The sequence below is a fragment of the Schistocerca cancellata genome, chromosome 2, assembly GCF_023864275.1.
Source record: "Schistocerca cancellata isolate TAMUIC-IGC-003103 chromosome 2, iqSchCanc2.1, whole genome shotgun sequence".
Classification (NCBI taxonomy): domain Eukaryota; kingdom Metazoa; phylum Arthropoda; class Insecta; order Orthoptera; family Acrididae; genus Schistocerca; species Schistocerca cancellata.
In genome coordinates, this window is record NC_064627.1 from 302,352,061 (window position 1) to 302,372,176 (window position 20,116).

At 43.8% G+C, this 20,116-nt stretch overlaps 1 protein-coding gene across 1 annotated transcript in view; it reads left to right on the forward strand.

The window, feature by feature from the left end:
- The window catches only part of LOC126153585 (protein Wnt-11b-2-like), a 270,520-nt gene that overhangs the window by 117,861 nt on the left and 132,543 nt on the right, over positions 1 to 20,116 (forward strand). The window contains exon 4 of the mRNA XM_049916081.1: positions 10,318 to 10,441. Coding sequence (XP_049772038.1) covers positions 10,318 to 10,441 — 124 coding nt within the window. The remainder of the gene's footprint in view (positions 1 to 10,317; positions 10,442 to 20,116) is intronic.

Below are 20,116 nucleotides of genomic sequence, written 5' to 3' on the forward strand. Positions count from 1 at the left end.
CCTGGATAACGCGTTCGATAATGCAAAATTGTCCAAGATGGTCGTAATTCTGAGAAAAATAGGGGTACGTTATAGGGAAAGAATGATTATATACAATAAGTACAAGAAAGAGAGGAAACTTTAAGACTGGAACACCAAGAACAAAGTGCTTGGATTGAAACGGGTATAAGACAGAAATGTAGTCTTTCTCCCCTACTGTTCAACCTGCACAGCGAAGAAGCAATGGCGGAAATAAAATAGAGCTTGAAGAATGCGATTAAAATTTAAGATGAAAAGATATCAGTGAAAAAATTCGCTGACATTGCATCGTCAGTGAAAAAGAATACAGGATGCGTTGAATGGAGTGAGCAGTCTAACGAGTACAGAATATAGATTGAGAGTAAATAAATCGAAAAAAGACGAAAGTAATGAGAAGTAGCTGAAATAAGTACAGCGAGAAACTTAACATCAGAATTGGAGCTACGAAGTTGACAAAATTAAGGCATTCGGCTACCTTGGCAGCAAAATAACGCATAATGGATGGAGCAAGGAGGTCATAAAAAGTACACTAGCACTGGCAAAGAGGGCATTCCTGGCCAAGAGAGGCCTACTACTATCAATTTGAGAAAGCAAAGCACTTTATGGTTGTGAAATATGGAATGTGGAGAAATCGGAACAGAAGGAAACTGAAGAATTTGAGATGTGGTGCTTCAGAAAAATGTTGAAAATTAAGTGGAGTGATAAGTTGAGAAATGAGGAGGTTCTCCATTGAACCGGCGAGGAAAGAATATACACTGTTGAAGTAAAACATTATGACCACATACTTATTAGCTTGTTCGTCCGTCTTTGGAACAGAATACATCACTAATTCTGCATATCAGAGGTCAGGCAGTTTCTTGGTAGGTTTTTGGAAGTATATGGCATTAGATGTCTACCCATAGGTTGTGTAATTTGTAAATAACGGGCCGCTGATTTGCTTGCTCGGTGGTGGCGTCAGAAGGAAGAAAGGAAGGACGATTGTTTTAACGTCCCGTCGACATCGATGTAATTAGAGACAGAGCTGATGACACTGCTATCATCAATGAAAGTGAAGAATAACAGGATGTGTTGAATGGAGTCATGGACGGGGAAGGAAATCGGCCGTGCCCTTTCAAGGCAACCATCCGGCATCTGCCAAGAGCGATTTAGGGAAATCGTGGAAAACGTAAATCTGGATAGATGGAGGTGGGTTTGAACCGTCATCCTCCCGAATGTGAGCCCAGTGGGGTAACAACAGTGTCATCTGGCTCGGTAATGGCGCCTTGCAGCGACACAGATGGATTCCACAGGATTTAAATCAGGCGAATTTGGTCGCCGAGACATCAACGTGGGTTCACTATAATGCTCCTCAAACCACTGTAGCAGGGTTCTGGCTCCGACACATGGACGATTTTACTGCTGAAAGATGTTACCGCCGTAGGGGAGGACATTTAGCATGAAGGGATGCAGATGGTTCGCAGCTGGCAGAGTGTCTTCGATTACTACCACAGGTCCCATGCAAGCGCAGGAGAAGGTCTCCCACAGCATAATATGGCGCCCATCAGCTTGCGTCCATGGCGCGCTGCACGTTTCGAGCGGCCGTTCACCTCGACGGTGGCGTTCGTGGAGACGATCGTCGACTTAATATAGGAAAAATGTGATTCATCCGGAAATCAGACACGTTTCCACTGATCGACGGTCGATTCCCGATGGTCCCGTGCCCACTGCAATCGTAATCGACGATGTCGTTGCATCAACATGTGAACACGTAGGGTTAGTCCGCTGTGGAGCTCCATGTTCAACAGTTTACGATGAGCGGTGTGTTCTGAAATACTTGTGCGTGCACCAGCGTTGTGGTCGCTCGGTAGAGATATGATAGATCATTATCTACCCGACTTTACAGAGCCGATGACGCCAGGAATACGAAAGTTATTTGTTTCCGAAATATGTTTAAGGGGCTTTATGCCTATTTTAGAGTAGTGCTATCTCAAACTGGGAAGGCAAAATAAAACTGGCCCGCAAAATGTGTCATGCTCCTTAAGACAGGCTACATTATCCACCGTGGATGTAAGTTATAAGTTGGGTTGCCTATCTTAAGGTGCAACAGCCATTATTTGTAAGATTATGGCACACTTTTTTTCGAAAATCCTGTTTACCATTGTCCATCTGTGGTAAAATGACGATTGTTTAAGCGAGTTTTATCATCCTGCTGTGACCGAGGTAAATGTGCCCTTGTTGACGCTAGAATTGATAGCTTTATGTTCTGTACAGTGATCTATAAGACTCGGACGCAAGCGAAGGGCGAAAAACTTCGTCTCCTGGATGTTTTGTGGGATGGGATGTGTTGTGGGTTGGCGGAAGAGCCAACACCGGTTATGAGAGAAAGCCGAAAGGCACGCGTTTTAGCTCACGCAGGCTGGCGTGAGGTCTGGAACAGGACAAGGAAATTAGACTTCAGAAAAAAACGGACGTAGCTGGTGGAATACTTAACTTTAATCCATTAATGGTGAACGTCGCTCTTGACGGTACATTATTCATAATATCAATAGTAACTGGTAATGACGCCTTGCTAGGTCGTAGCAATTGACGTAGCTGAAGGCTATGCTAACTATCGTCTCGGCAAATGAGAGCGTATTTTGTCAGTGAACCATCGCTAGCGAAGTCGGTTGTACACCTGGGGCGAGTGCTAGGAAGTCTCTCTAGACCTGCCGTGTGGTGGCGCTCGGTCTGCTATCACTGATAGTGGCGACACGCGGGTCCGACGTATACTAACGGACCGCGGCCGATTTAAAGGCTACCACCTAGCAAGTGTGGTGTCTGGCGGTGACACCACGGGATGTATAAGGTACGGCCAATTGAAAAGAACACTTCCAGCCTTGCGGCGTAACTTCAGTGGGTGAATATGTTTGCCGACAGATGGCATTGTGGTATTCCCAACTGCACAAAGTAAGTTAAAAGATTCTCATCAGTTTTATCGTTTCTGAAGAGTTGTTTCCGCAGTTCGTTGCATGATGGAGTGCTCCCAATCAGCACAAAGAGTGTTTATCGAATTTATTTGCACAGAAGGGGAGCATGTTTCACAAATTTCTCTCTGGATGAAGGAGGTGTGCAGACAACAATGTCTCCCACGGTGCAAAATGTTCAGTTGGTGTCGGCGTTATGAGGTGGGCTATGTAAATATCTAGGACACGCCAGGCGCTGGGTAGACGCACATTGTCACCACCAGTTCCACGATTACGGCTGTGGAGGGGCTTGTAATGGGACACCTTTTTTATAGAAGAAGTCGATAGCAAGTAACTTGTACATTACCTCAGCTGTTTCACTAAAACAATTTCATATGATTTTGTATATGATGTATTATATTTCAGACTAAAATGTATAAAATGAAATTAATTTGTTAAACTCTGTATGTACGGTTAAAATTACTCTTTTTCTAGAAATATTTGAATTACGAAATATGTGGCTTACTTTAAATTCATATTATTAAATGCACAATCAAACGCCAATTATTAAATTTATTTCTGGATTCATTTATAAAATAATGTTATATCTTGGTGATGGTTCTTCTTTTATCAAGAAAGTTTGTAAACTCTTTTGCTTTATAAACGCTTTGGAATATTGTGAGTACCGAAAAATATAGGGACTAGTGGACATGCATCTGATAGAAGCAGACGTAATTCTAATCTTGTCAATAACAATGTGAATTTGAGTTCTGAAGTGCAAATTGTAAAGTCGGTGTGATATAGAAGAATGGGACAAAATAAAAGGAAGTCATAGCAACAGAAAGAATTTCATAAATTATTCAGATCAACAATTATTCAGATCAAGTCAAAATTTCAGACTCAAGGATGTTCCCCTCGACGCGAGATCTGCAGCCAACCACAAGAAGAGAAAATGAAGATAAGTAAAAAGTTTTTATTTTGTATAACTTACGCCACTCGAAGCTTTCAAAACTTTTAGAGACAGAGAAATATACTGTTGACGTGTGGGAGGGTAAGATTACAAGCTCATACAGGGGAATCGTCGGCTCATCACATGTAGCATTGCTGTTGAATTGTAGATAAGCAAAGGAACTATGCGCCACATAATCCACGAGAAGCTTCGTTGTGGCAAAGTTTGTGCACAGTGGGTGCCAAAACCGCATTCAGAGAATCAGAGGGCGGAGAGAATGGATCTTTATCTGATCCCTCTCTTGAGCAAGAAACGGATTTCATTGCTGAGATTGTGGTATGTGATGAAATATGGTGCCAGCCTCCAAACGGATGAGCATGTAGTGGAGGCGTGCCAACCCAGCTCCCTTCGTCCAAAAAAAAAAAAAAAAAAAATTAAGAAGAAACTTACTGTGCTCTGAAGGCCGGAAAAGCGAGCTTTTTCTTTTTTTTCTTTTTTTCTTTTCTTTTCCGCCGAAGAAGGACCTCTATTCATCGACTGGCTACCAAGGGGTGCAACAGATAACGCTGAGCAATATTGCAACACGTTGCTGAGGCTCAAACAGGCCATCAAGAACAAGCGCAGGGGCAAGCTCTCGAACTGGATAATGCTTCTCCAGGACAACGTTAAGCCATATGTGCCCAAGAAGACCGTCAAGCTCCTTCAATAATTTCGGTGAGATTTCCTGCAGCATCCTCGTTATAGTCCCGAATCTCTGCATGTGACCCGCATATCATCGACCCCTTAAAATAATCTCCGAAAGGTCAGAGGCTAACATGTTGCAAGGAAGTTCAGGACTCTATGGAAAACTAGATCCTTCAGGAACTCAGGAGTTTCTGCAGCGAAGCCATCCTCTGCCTTCCTGCACTGTTGGATTGATGTATCTACGTCAATGTCAGTCGTGTATAGTTGTACAGTTCCACACGAAATGTAATTATAATATCGTTATTAAAATATCTTTACGTATAACTGTATTGGGCGCACCTTATATGAATTAGAGAGTACTCCTACGTACCATTCGTTCTTACAAATTTTACACATAGAACGTTAGTTATCACTGTGATTTCATAGCATGACAAGTAAGATTTTGGTGACAGCCTACATAGAACATGGCTGTTAAGACTTCCGTGTAACTTTCCATGCCACCTTTCGCTTAATCTTGGGCCAGGTAGAAAATCACTGACAAAAATCAAACCAAGTGACTGTTCATCTGGAGCAAGAACTAACGTCCATCACACGACCCGTGTCTCTCATTTTTTAATCCTTAAGCATAATTTCCAAGAACTTCTCCAATTACATTGTACACTACTGGCCATTAAAATTGCTACACCAAGAAGGAATGCAGATGATAAACGGTACTCATTGCACAAATATATTATACTAGAACTGAAATGTGATTACATTTTCACGCAATTTGGGTGCATAGATCCTGAGAAATCAGTACCTCGAACAACCACCTCTGGCCGTAATAACGGCCTTGATGCGCCTGGGCATTGAGTCAAACAGAGCTTGGATGGCGTGTACACGTACAGCTGCCCATGCAGCTTCAACATGATACCACGGATCATCAAGAGTAGTGACTGGCGTATTGTGACAAGCCAGTTGCTCGGCCACCATTGACCAGGCGCTTTCAATTGGTGAGAGATCTGGAGAATGAGCTGCCCTGGGCAGCAGTCGAACATTTTCTGTGTCCAGAAAGGCCCGCACAGGACCTGCAACGTCCGGTCATGCATTATCCTGCTGAAATGTAGGGTTTCTCAGGGATCGAATTAAGGGTAAAGCCACGGGTTGTAACACATCTGAAATGTAACGTCCACTGTTCAAAGTGCCGTCAATGCGAACAAGAGGTGACCGAGACGTGTAGCCAATGGCACCCCATACCATCACGCCGGGTGTTACGCCAGTATGGCGATGACGAATACACGCTTCCAATGTGCGTTCACCGCGATGTCGCCAAACACTGGTGCGACCATCATGATGCTGTAAACAGAATCTGGATTCATCCGAAAAAATGACGTTTTGCATTCGTGCACACAGGTTCGTCGTTGAGTACACCATCGCAGGCGCTCCTGTCTGTGATGCAGCATCAAGGGTAACCGCAGCCATGGTCTCCGAGCTGATAGTCCATGCTGCTGCAAACGTCCTCCAACTGTTCGTGCAGATGGTTGTTGTCTTGCAAACGTCCCCATCAGTTGACTCAGGGATCGAGACGTGGCTGCACGATCCGTTACAGCCATGCGGATAAGATGCCTGTTATCTCGACTGCTAGTGATACGAGGCTGTTGGGATCCTGCGCGGCGTTCCGTACTACCCTCCTGAACCCACCGATTCCATATTCTGCTAACAGTCATTGGATCTCGACCAACGCGAACAGCAATGTCGCGATACGATAAACCGCAATCGCGATAGGCTACAATCCGACCTTTATCAAAGTCTGAAACGTGATTGTACTGATTGTACGCACTTCTACTCCTTACTCGAGGCATCATAACAACGTTTCACCAGGCAACGCCGGTCAACTGCTGTTTGTGTATGAGAAATCGGTTGGAAACTTTCCTCATGTTAGCACGTTGTAGGTGTCGCCACCGGCGACACCCTTGTGTGAATGCTCTGAAAAGCTAATCATCTGCATATCACAGCATTTTCTACCTGTCGATTAAATGTCGTGTCTGCAGCACATCTTCTTCGTGGTGTAGCAATTTTAATGGCCAGTAGTGTATTTTATTTTTTTCAACCTTTAAAAATTTTAATGGCACCCCGTCATACATTCCTGTTCAAGACCAACGTTTGCCTAAAAAAGGTACGTTTCATCATCATATATAGTATGAGGGCATAACACAACCTTCTTTCGGTCCAAAATGTACCAGCAGAAGTTTTGTGAGACTCTACTAACACTTGTATTATCCATTTCACATATGGTGTCCTACAATTCATCATCTCGGTGAACAATAGGAGCGAAAGTTGTCCAGCACTTTGAGGAAATTTATATCAGTATAAGCATTTGTGGAGTGACGACTTTCGAGACCTTATTCACACCCCCAGATAGGATTCTTCCTGAAGGTTACATGTGCTATTCCTCTCCTGGATATGTGCGCATGTATGGCCTACTCTAAGTATTGTTTACCTTAAATTGTTGCTGAACGCTTATAAGTCTTTCACGTTTGGTAACGAATTTAGGACACGTTGTGCTCTTCCGCGTTAAGAAATGGAAGTGTAATCACTGGCCATAAAGCACGCAATGGTTTTGTCTTTTTTCGCACTTAATTTATAAGGCGAAATGTGCAAGAGCATGAGGTACACTTGCTAGTTGTGCTTCGAAGACTCTCTGCCAAACTACAGTGTACTCATTGCAGACGGCCATATAAAGTTAACACTTTATTTTATAAAGCATCTCGCAACAAAAACTATATATTAACTCCAAGTTACCTGTACAACAGCAGTATTTTCGGGCAGTACGAATTTCTGCGGTATTCCATTCTCACTGCTTCATCACATTTTCAGTCCCATAATCTTTCCGTTCTAAGATGTTCTCCACATACACCCTTGTATCCTGACATATTCTTCTCTCTCCCCTATCTCCCCTCTCACTGTCCCTTCCGTTCTCCCCCTCTCTCACTATTCCTCCCCAGTCTACTTCACTCCTCCCTCTCTCTTTTCCTTTAAGTCACTCAAATCGTTTTATTTCTTCCCTCTCCCTGTCGCTCTGTCCTGCTTTATTTCCACCCAGTCTCTCACTCTATTCTTCATCTTACTCTCCCCAGTCTGCCTCGATCTTCCACCCCTCTCTCCTTCTTTCTCTTTTCCTCACTTTCAATCACAAACCAAAATCATTTACTAGTGTTTAGTCACGCTCTGCCATAAATATTGTCACCTAATTACTTTTGCATAAATATTTGTGCATACAGTCACGGGAGATAAAAGCAGAATGGTTACGAATTTCACTCCATTTTTTATACTCTTGTTTTTTCTGTTCTCTCTGGCGCTAGTCTCGTGGGGCCGTTGAAATATTGCTTGGCGATGACTATAGACCTCCTGAATCTATCGATTTCATATTCACATGACAGCCATGTGAACCTGGCCAATATAACGGAACGATAAACCACAGCTTTGATAGGCCATGATCCTGCTAGAGTCTGCGCAGGATACAGTGGCCAATGCGCAGTGACCAATTTTAGTCCAAAGCAATGGGTTTTTCATTGATTTGTTCGGAAGGGGAGGCCGACATCGTTTTCTAGCTTTCGGCCGGTCGGCGACCACAGAATGTAGGCATATGCCCTGCAATCTTTCTCAAACGATTTTACAGGAACTATTCGCTAAAAAAAAATCTCATTTTTGCTTTACTTATAGTTTAATACATCAGCTTTATTATTAGATGTGCATTATTTCGTTAATGTTCACAATTGTGATATTTGCATTTAAGTAAGACACTGTCCGAAATTCGAAAAAGTTTGCAAAGAAAAGTAGGGGTCGGTATGATTTTGCGTTTGGTGCGTATTACATAATATGTTGCTACGTATCAAATTGGTCAAAGATATTGAATTTTCTGTACACTTGGATGGAAGTCGTCTCTATCTGTCACAAATCTCGAGAAAATTGATCAGATGTGGCTCACTCATTTGCGACCGCACGTGCCAGTGATAAAGCCAGAATGAAATATCCACAACACCCCTCATATTTCATGAACGGTCTGAGATATCGAAATGAAATTTCGGCAAATGATAGAACACAAAATTTTGTCATATGGTTAATATGCAAAATTTCATTATCTACCGTGTTATTCAAGTAATTACCGACTTTTTCGATGAAAGACTGTAATTTTTAAGGGGCATAGATACCTGGTGAAGTGAGAAACGCTGTGTGTTTCTGGAACAACGTAAGTGAAGAAATTACACGTTTATTTTTCTACTGAGGATGTGCTTTTTCATAAGCTATTGACCTTACTTTTCCTCAGTTCCTCTCTTAATGAAACACTGTTTCGCAATTCTCTCGCAACTGCGTTTGCACAACACGTTAGTGATGCGACATTTTGTAAACGCGCTGTGTTTTGACAAAAGAAGTAAATTTTAACATGGCAACAAGAGAAATATAGGTGTTACTGAAAATTCGCCACTCATGACGCTTCTCTGAAAGCTAAAAATGGTTAACACGTCAGGGGAAACTAAATCGCTGCTTTTGTTGCATTTTCAGCGGAATGCTACATCTACATCTACATTGTTAGTCTGCAATTCACACTTAAGTGCCTGGCAGAGGGTTCATCGAACCATTTTCATACTTCTTCTCTACGATTCCACTCTCGAATGGCACGTGGAAAAAGGAACGCCTAAATCTTTCCGTTCGTGCTCTGATTTCTCTTATTTTATTATGATATTTTTTGATACTAACCAAAGCAGAGATGAGAGTAGCTCTCTTTGCAGGATCACCATGCAAGTGTGGATGCGGAGGGCTCCACTTAATGTCTAAAAACTTGTGAGTGTAGGCTTCAGTTTAGAACGGCGCTGCCTCTCCAGCGCCCGACATTCGCCCTACAGCGCCTGTTCACAATCCCCATCGAGAGAGGTAGCGCAGTGGTTAGCACTCTGGATTCGCATTCGTGAGGACGACGGTTCAAGCCAGCATCCGGTCATCCTCATTTACGTTTTGATTGCCCTAAATTGCGTCAGGCAAATTCTGGGATGGTTCCTTTGAAAGGGCAAGGCCGACTTCCTCCCCCATCTTCTTTTATCCAATGGGACCGACGCTGTTTGGTGCCCTCCCACAACTCAACCAGCCAACCAGCTACAACCCCCACCACTACCGCTCTGTCTACACCTGCCCTGCCGACTGCACATCTACCGGCCACGTTAATCTGCGCGCATTCTACTTCGAATTCCAGCATGTCGGAAGACGTTTCTCCTTCTTACATCGATATTCTTAGAAACAGTCAGCCTTCAAGTACGTTTTCCGAGTGAAAACCCAGCTGTGTAACGTTTCCTTCTGTACAGAATATAGGAAACTTTTATCCCACCTGCTTGATGCAGTTGCGGTAAAATGTTTATCATTCGCATATCCAGGCAGGTAGTTCACCAGTATGACGTTTGTTGCACGCTGGCTTCATGGTTTTGCAGTTTTAATGCCCACCAGTGTGTCACTGTCTAGTGTAGTTGTCAGTGGTCCCAGAGTGCGGTTGCCGGCCGTAGTAGCCGAGCGGTTCTAGGCGCTACAGTCTGGAACGCGCGACCGCTACGGTCGCAGGTTCGAATCCTGCCTTGGGCATGGATGTGTGTGATGTCCTTCGGTTAGTTAAGTTTAGGTAGTTCTAAGTTCTAGGGGACTGATGACCTCAGAAGTTAAGTCACATAGCGTTCAGAGCCATTTGAACCAGAGTGCGGTTTGCACGCGTTTGTGTTTCAGGAGCCGCAGCACCGTCGCACCTGCGCCAGCGAGTGGCGGCAGCGGTGGCAGCGGCCGGCTGCGGGGGCGGGTCCGGAGGCAGCTGGCCGCCGTCAACCTGCACAACAACCGTGCGGGCCGGCTGGTACGTTGTCCGGACAGCGCTCACTAAACTGCGCACACCTACAACAATCGACAGCTTGAACAGCATTCCGCGCCCGCACACGGGAACGCACTTGTTAACATTTCCAAAGCTTTCTGTGGGGCAGCAACTTTAAGGATCACTGAGGATCAATCACTCCCCATTTAATACGTCCCCAAAGGGCACATCATTCGTTTCCTACCTCAACGAGGGCTGCTAGCTGACTTTTCAATTTCGAGACCACAATGTAGCTCCACATTTGTTTCGGCCTTTTAGCCAATCAGATTGTGGAACATAATTTACCCATTTACGTCCCGAATTTTATTTCTTTGTCTTTGACATTAATCAATTTTTATGTTATTACAATAGGTTGAAAATTACTTCAGTAGAAATAAAACCGCGCCAACGGCAGTGGTAACACCGGTTCCCAGCAGATCAATGGAGTTAAGCGTTATCAAGCATTGCTAGAACTCGGATGGGTGACCGTCCACGTCAGTGCTGTTGGCAAGCAGGGTGCACTCAGCTCTTGCAAGGCCTATTGAGGAGGTACTTGATTGAGAAGTATCTGTTCCAGATACGAAAACTGACAATGTCTGGGACGGTAGTATTCTGTCCACATTCCCCTCCGTAACCGCATCAAATGACGCCTATCAGTTGAGGATGACACGGCGATCGGTCGGTACCATTGGGCCTACCAAGGCCTGTTCTACGGAGTTTAGTTCAGAGTCCCGTCACGTCATAATGGTACCAAAGGAAGGAAGTGCTGTCGTTCTGGCTACCGACAGTCCATCGAGCCCCACTGGCCAACTTGTCAGCCTTAGCCAATGGCGTCATCGAGATGCATTATGATCATGGGGTCAGCACGTTGCTCTTCAGCTGTTGTCAGGTTATTAGATCTGGTACCGCTGCTGCTTGATCAGGCAGCTCCTCAATTGGCATCACGAGGCTGATTGCACCTCATCCCAGTCCTCCCACCAAGGAAACAGCCTTTGTAGTACTGGGAAACGAATACATGTCCCTCACTTGGCACTCAGGCACGGTGACCATTGAGCTACGGAGGCGGAGTTCATTAGGGTATGGTCATCAACAAGCATTAGATACTTCACGATAAGTGATAATGATCAAAATATTTTTTCTATCATTGGCACATAAAACACGTTACATTGAGAGCACTTTGAATGTGAGAGCACTTTGAATCAATCTGATTGCATTGTAAATAGCACAGTAGAACAACCTCCACAGTCGAACTGTTAGCGTCGCTGTCTTCAGTGTGGAAGGATCCGAGATCCATTATAGGTACCAACCCATTATTTCTGAGGTAAGAAGGTCTGGTACAGGATCTAATCACTTCTTGTAAGACCAAATGAGGTGTTGCGTGAATAGAAGCAGCGAAGTCATCAGAATTCATCAATTGGTGATTTGCTGATCACATACCCCATGATTATAGTTGAGTCATCGTATTTCCTTGTAGGCAGCAGTCGGCCAGTCGAAACAGGTCCAAAACCTAATCCCTGGATGACGTTTACGTTTAAATTGCACAGTTTTCACATTTCTCTCGACTAGCAATGAGATGTGTCCATGAGCTCCAAATTTTGGGTTGGAATTTCATTTGAAAGTGGGATTCACTTCTTTCTTCTTATGCTCTGAAAAAAGTTGGGAAATGTTTTTTTAACATCGCTACTGAATTTCTTCAACTTCTGGAGAGTAAGTAGAGCTATCCTGTCGATATTGATACTTGGCATGCCATTATTTTTCGTTTGTTTGGCCTGAAAATTGTTGACTTGTAATTCTTCAAGGACGCGTTTTACTTCAGAATCACAATTTTCCTCATATGTTTTACTAATATCATAGGGGAAAATCCCCCTGGAATAACTCCAGTGTCTCCAATTGTCTAAATATCTTCAATATTTTGTGCTTCTGAACAATTATTAGCATAAACAGACTTATCACGAAATGAGGAAAAAATATGAAGACCAGATTATCACAGAACTCAAAATCAAGCACAGACTCACCCACTTCCAGCTACACGCAACCAAAGAGCGCGTAAACTGCGCGCACTGAGATTCGAGCCGCTCTGGAACCAGAAATAACACATCTGTGGAAGTTCTACTACGTTTCAATAAGGTACCAGGCTAAGAATTAAGTTGGGGTCGATCCCGTCAGGCCTCAGTGATAGATAACATTATATGCTCTTTTTTAGGCGAGTCAGAAATCCTATCAGATCATGAAGGGTGAAACTTCCCCTTTGTATGTAAAGAATGACAGTGCTGGAAAAACTCTTACGTTATTTGATTTTCAAACAGCTGAGCAAAACTGAACGTACTCAGACAGTTCTCTGTTTACTTATTCTGATCATCAGTAAACTGACACACAATATTTTTAGCGCAACGCAATCTGACTTTCAATAATCCCTACAAAAGAATGGCCCTGACTAACAGTAACCTATACAGAATGAGATTTTCACTCTGCAGCGGAGTGTGCGCTGATATGAAACGTCCTGGCAGATTAAAACTGTGTGCCCGACCGAGACTCGAACTCGGGACCTTTGCCTTTCGCGGGCAAGTGCTCTACCATCTGAGCTACCGAAGCACGACTCACGCCCGGTACTCAAAGCTTTACTTCTGCCAGTATCTCGTCTCCTACCTCCCAAACTTTACAGAAGCTCTCCTGCGAACCTTGCAGGACTAGCACTCCTGAAAGAAAGGATACTGCGGAGACACGGCTTAGCCACAGCCTGGGGGATGTTTCCAGAATGAGATTTTCACTCTGCAGCGGAGTGTGCGCTGATATGAAACTTCCTGGCAGATTAAAACTGTGTGCCCGACCGAAGCACGACTCACGCCCGGTACTCACAGCTTTACTTCTGCCAGTATCTCGTCTCCTACCTTCCAAACTTTACAGAAGTAAAGCTGTGAGTACCGGGCGTCAGTCGTGCTTCGGTAGCTCAGATGGTAGAGCACTTGCCCGCGAAAGCAAAGGTCCCGAGTTCGAGTCTCGGTCGGGCACACAGTTTTAATCTGCCAGGAAGTTAGTAACCTATACCTTTCATGAATCACTTACCTCACAAAAATCTTCGTTACTCGAACTACTGCAATACAGCGAGCGCCAATACTGCCAGCTAAATAAAAGATTATAACTACTGAAGGCACTAACTACTGATAGGCATAGTTAGCAAATGAAAGATTTTGATAGAGAACAAACAATGTATTTACCTTAATAGTGTTCAAAAGTCATTATACATAAAGTTCATGACATCCATCTTACAAATTTCCTTTTTCTGACGGACACACGTCCAGATCATCCGCTCATAGTAACCTCTCAAAACTCTTGCATCTCTCTCCCCACATCCACTACTGCTGGCGGCTCACCTTCAACTGCCCAACGCTACGCGCTGTTCACATCCAACTGCCCAACGCTACACGCTGTTCACATTCAACTGCCCAATACTACACAAGCGAATATTCCAACAATGAGTTCAACCAGCCACAGACTGTACACAGCGCAGTCAGCGATTTTCATACAGAGCACTACGTGGCGTTACCAACATAAAAACCTAAACAGCCTACTTACAAGGCTTAAACTAAAATAATAGGTTCCGAACACAACACATAAGAGACAGATTAGCGATCATAAGAATCACAGAAACACCAATGCAGCATCTTCAGGCGGCACAAAGCCCCTTCACCTCAGTACTGGAAACTGGCTCCGTCGTCCATATTGGTATAAAATAAAAGCCCGAAGTGGACGAAAAACTAATCACCTCAAGAGACACAACGCTGATAGGGTGTAATATTGCCTGCAGTGTTGAAAATAGTGTCATTTTTGGCGAGTAACATGTCTACAACTGAAAGTTTCTTTCGGTATTCCACATCTAAACGAAGCTACTCATTCATGATTAGATCCCACAAAGCAGGGACAGCCAAGAATTGGGCATAGGACCAGCGCTCATTCTCAAGTGCCGTAGCTCTCTCGTCTGGCTGCACGTTTCCCCCACCGCCATGCCATGCTGTCTGAGCATGAGGAGGGCGAAAAGGGGAAAATGCGAATATGCCGCATTTAAATGGCGCTGGAGTCTTACTGCATACAACTGGTTTTAATATTTCATATTTCTCATCAACACAGATCACAAACAAAACAAATTTTCAGTATTATTTAATTATTCTTGGCGCACTGAAGAAATAATATAAATTTTATCTGATACAAACTGTTGGCATGTGGACAGACGCATACAGTTTCACAGATTATAGTTTCACAGATTCTCGCCCTCACGTTCCCACGTAATTGTGACTGACTTAGTTTCACAACCGATAGCAACACTTTCACACAAATATGTTGATCGAAATATTTTATCACTTTTGAAAACTCACTATGGAGAAGTGGAATTTCTGCCCAAGGAAAATAACTTAGACTTCCTGGACAGTTTTGATGTGAAGACTTTGCCTTTTAAATGGGTATCACACGGCAGATCAATCAGTTCCATGAATATACAGCGAAGTGTAAACAGCGCTGGCACCATCATTTTGCCGAAATGAAGACTGTCATTCCGACCGCAAAATGCCGCACCGCAATGCCAAATCAAGTGACGCACTCTACCGAGTACTTTCGAGAAGGACCGAGCAAAGACGAGACAGGCCGAACGTTGGCACACACTCGTGTGGGCGCTTCGTGTTCGCGTGCAATTTGGCACGCCGTGGCCGATCCTGCCGTTTTCGCCTTACTGCAGGAATGGAGATTACACCGTTGCTCCAAATAGTCTCAGACATTTTCTAGGGGATTAAAATCGGATGACTAAGCTGTGATAAGATGACTGAGTGTACATCAAACCAGGAACAAATGTGTGTAATCCTGTGAGTATGGACGTAGTCATCTTGAGAAACAGAAGTGTTCACTGCAAACTCAACACGGAGATGTAGCAGAAACCACAACTCCTGCTGACCGAGAATTTTCAGACGATCGTCCTGGTTCATCGTCGCGCTAACGTAAATGAGGGAACAGAAGTCAATATACGGAAGACACATCTCATTAAGCCTTCAGTGTACACGACGTCTTGTACCATATATTTTGAAAAAAGGCAAAAACGCGAGTCTTTGGGCCACGCTACATGCCTCCAGTCAGCTAACTTCCACTTTCTATGTTGTTTGGTCAACTGAGGATCCGCATCTGTAAGCGGTGTTATGAACAGAGGCCTTTTGCAAGGTACCTGACTCCAAATGTCCCTCGTATTCGCAGTGTTGTCTCGGAAACGGGTTGAGATGGAACTGCATGTACTAACAGCAGAAATTCCTGTCGGGATTTAAACTGATGGTCGTTGACATCCGTCCCCGATCCCTATGGGCTAGCAGCTTTTTACGGTAACTGTTCTTACGCCGTATTACACAGCTGTGAGGTATGCACTATTCCTTGCAAAAACGTTGCACGGGCCACATTCGTACTCCATCAAATAGGGCAACTTCTTTCGTGGCGCAGTCATTGACATATCGAAACACGATAGCTTCTTTCTGCTATGTTGTCAAGTCGTCTCATATACATGCCTATCTTACTACGCTCATACCGCACACGCGACTCTACACTCGCCTATACGCCACTTCACTGCCATGCCTTACGTCAGCGATGGAGGGGCAGATGACTGCTTGCTACCAGTCATATACCACCTACAGCACTCCAACGAGATCAGTGTTCTCTTTAAAGGGTAAGATCAATAGTTTGGGCACTGAGCTTATGTTCCACTTACGGCTCTGTTGCCCTTTTCCTGTTTTCAAGTATAGTGTTTTCTTTACGTGTATCTTTACGAGTTTGGTCGCGCTTGTTACGTAGCGTGACCTAGGTGAGACTGTCTTCTGTAACGTCTAAATTCGGACTCGCGAATCCAAGCAACAATACTAACACTCTGAGTAAAAACTATAACCCACGCTTTGACTAAACTTAATCGCGTATTTACCTCAATGAATTTTAATTTGTCTATCGAATAGCTGAAGCCTTTAACAGGCAAACTATTGGATCGTTGTATTTAGCAACAAAGTATTCGGTGCGCTTCACTACTTACCTTGAATTATCGCTTTCATAATTTATGTTTCCCACTAAACCTAGCGACTTCATTCACCACTGTAATACAAACCGTGACTAAACTCCCCTTCAGAAATTCCTCCTAAAATTCAGCTCTACTATTTCCTGTTTCTGAAGGAACGGAATTTGAACGTAACATACGTTCACTCAACTTGAAATACTTATTAGGTATAGATCCAAAATTTTTCTTTCTGATGGGCCCTCTGCATGTATTTGGTCCAAGAATGACATATTAGATAAATACTGCGAATATTTAGCTGCTTTTTTATTGGCACTTTATTAGTTCGTTAAATGTCTATGAAGACGAGCTCGTCTCGGCATTTTTCCATTGTCAAGCAAGAGTGAAATTGTGGCTCCGTTTTTCTTAAAAATGAGAGATAAAAGTATTTTGCTTACTTTACCGGTTATTTCGTGTACAAGGCAGCAGAATTTCTACACATCGTCTACTTCGTGGACCACAGTTTTGACATTTGAGTTTCCCACTAGTCTCATTTATGATTACTTTAGTTTTCTTCGGCCTACTCAGAATCCATAGTGTGTGCTCAAGTAGACTGCTCATTCTAAGCAGTATGATATGTAACTTTCCTCGCTTTCGCCGAGGATAAGAATATCATCAGCGAATAATAATGCTGATATTCTTTCACCCTGAAATTTACTTCCACTTCTGAACTTATATTTTATTTCCGACATCGAGACTGTAAAACGATTTTATGTCTCTGAGGAGAACCAGTCACTGTGGTGCTGCTTGCGCACAGTACTTGTCTCGATTTGAGCTGCTTACTTACTTACTTACTTAACTGGCGATCAGGGACGTTGAAGATAGTGGACAGACCTTAAAAAATACCTCGACCAGATCCTATGCTGTGCAGCTATCTTTCAGTTTCTTGTGAGTGCTAGCTATTCCAGGTATTTTTGTAGTCCTTCCTCCCATCTAGAATTGGTCTTCCCCGAGGCCACTTTCCCTCTTACCTTCCTACCAACTCTAGTTTTGGAATAGCATCGTCATATGAATGTAAATTAGAGTTTGTTGTTATAGTGTTCTTCAATCCAAAGACAGGTTTGATGTAGTTCTCCGTGCTTCTCTATCCTTACAAACATCTTCGTCTGTGAATAACTACTGCAGCGCACAACCATTTTAAACTGCAAGCTGTATTCATTTCTTGGAGTACCTCTACAAATTTTGCCGTCTAAACTGATGTCTAAGAATGTGTCTCATCAACCGAATCCTTCTTTTAATCCAATTGTGCCATAAATTTCTTTTCTTTCTAGTTCTATTCAGTACCTCCTACTTAGTATTCTTCTGTAGCAGTACATTTCAAAAACTTCCTTTCTCTTCCTGTTTGAACTGCTTATCGTCCACGTTTCACTTTCATACAAGGCAAGACTCCACACGAATACCTACAGGAAAGACTTCCTAACACATGAATTTATATTCGATGTTATCAGATTTCTCTTCTTGCTATTTCCAATCGATATTTTATATCTTATCTACTTCGGCCATCCTCAATTTACCTTCCCTCGCCCACACCCCTCCCAAATAGCATACCTCATCTCCTAGTTTTAGCGTCTCATTTCCTATTCTATGCGGGTCGTTCAATACGTAGTGCAACTCATTTATTTTCTACACTAATTTCGGCTGAAAAATGCAGAATTTGTTGTGGAACGTAGTGGAATATTCCCGCTTCAGCTCCTATAGTTTCATGAAGGTGGCGGAGCTACACGTAGCCTTCAAAATGGCATCTGTAGCGGAAGTGCGTTACAATCAGAGAACTGTCATTGAGTTTCCTTTGGCAGAAAACCAAAGCATCGCAGGTAGTCATAGGCGCTTGCAGAATACCTACGGAGACGACAGTGAACAAAAGCACGACGAGTCGTTGGGTCAAGCATCTGTCATCTACATCTACATCTACATTTATACTCCGCAAGCCACCCAACGGTGTGTGGCGGAGGGCACTTTACGTGCCACTGTCATTACCTCCCTTTCCTGTTCCAGTCGCGTATGGTTCGCGGGAAGAACGACTGTCTGAAAGCCTCTGTGCGCGCTCTAATCTCTCTAATTTTACATTCGTGATCTCCTCGGGAGGTATAAGTAGGGGGAAGCAATATATTCGATACCTCATCCAGAAACGCACCCTCTCGAAACCTGGCGAGCAAGCTACACCGCGATGCAGAGCGCCTCTCTTGCAGAGTCTGCCACTTGAGTTTGTTAAACTTCTCCGTAACGCTATCACGGTTACCAAATAACCCTGTGACGAAACGCGCCGCTCTTCTTTGGATATTCTCTATCTCCTCCGTCAACCCGATCTGGTGCGGATCCCACACTGATGAGCAATACTCAAGTATAGGTCGAACGAGTGTTTTGTAAGCCACCTCCTTTGTTGGTGGACTACATTTTCTAAGGACTCTCCCAATGAATCTCAACCTGGTACCCGCCTTACCAACAATTAATTTTATATGATCATTCCACTTCAAATCGTTCCGCACGCATACTCCCAGATATTTTACAGAAGTAACTGCTACCAGTGTTTGTTCCGCTATCATATAATCATACAATAAAGGATCCTTCTTTCTATGTATTCTCAATACATTACATTTGTCTATGTTAAGGGTCAGTTGCCACTCCCTGCACCAAGTGCCTATCCGCTGCAGATCTTCCTGCATTTCGCTACAATTTTCTAATGCTGCAACTTCTCTGTATACTACAGCATCAACCGCGAAAAGCCGCATGGAACTTCCGACACTATCTACTAGGTCATTTATATATATTGTGAAACAACGCAACAAGGTCGCGCAAACCTGTCGCATCTCCCGCGTGCCTGCCGGCCGCGCACAGCTGTGACTCCTGCACTGCTGGAACGCGCGGACACTCTGATTTGAGGTGACAGACGGATCGCAACGAGACACCTCGCTGCACAACTGGACACCTCTGTTTCTTGTGCTGACACACTCGTCCACCAGGTGGGTACTCAAAGGCGTGTGCCCGCTGGGTTCCTTGCCGCCTAACAGGAGACCGTAATGAGCATCGAAGGACCATCCCTGAGGAATTTCTTGCCCGTTACGAATCTGATCGTAACAATTTTTTGTCGAACATCGTCACAGACCATGAAACTTGCGTTCACTTCGAACCGGACACAAAACGGCTATCCATAGAAGGCGCCACACCACCTCCCCTTCAAAGGAAAAGTTCAAAACCGCGTCCTCAGCCGCTAAACCCATGGCGACGCTCTTCTCGGACGCTGATGGGGTTTTTCTGTTTGGTGTCCTCCCTAATGTTGCAACGATCAGCTCGGAAATGTACTGTGCTACCCTCAGGAATAATAATTCCAATCCCAAAGAAAGCAGGTGTTGACAGATGTGAAAATTACCGAACAATCAGTCTAATAAGCCACAGCTGCAAAATACTAACACGAATTCTTTACAGACGAATGGAAAAACTAGTAGAAGCCGACCTCGGGGAAGATCAGTTTGGATTCCGTAGAAGTACTGGAACACGTGAGGCAATACTGACCTTAAGACTTATCTTAGAAGAAAGATTAAGGAAAGACAAACCTACGTTTCTAGCATTTGTAGACTTAGAGAAAGCTTTTGACAATGTTGACTGGAATACTCTCTTTC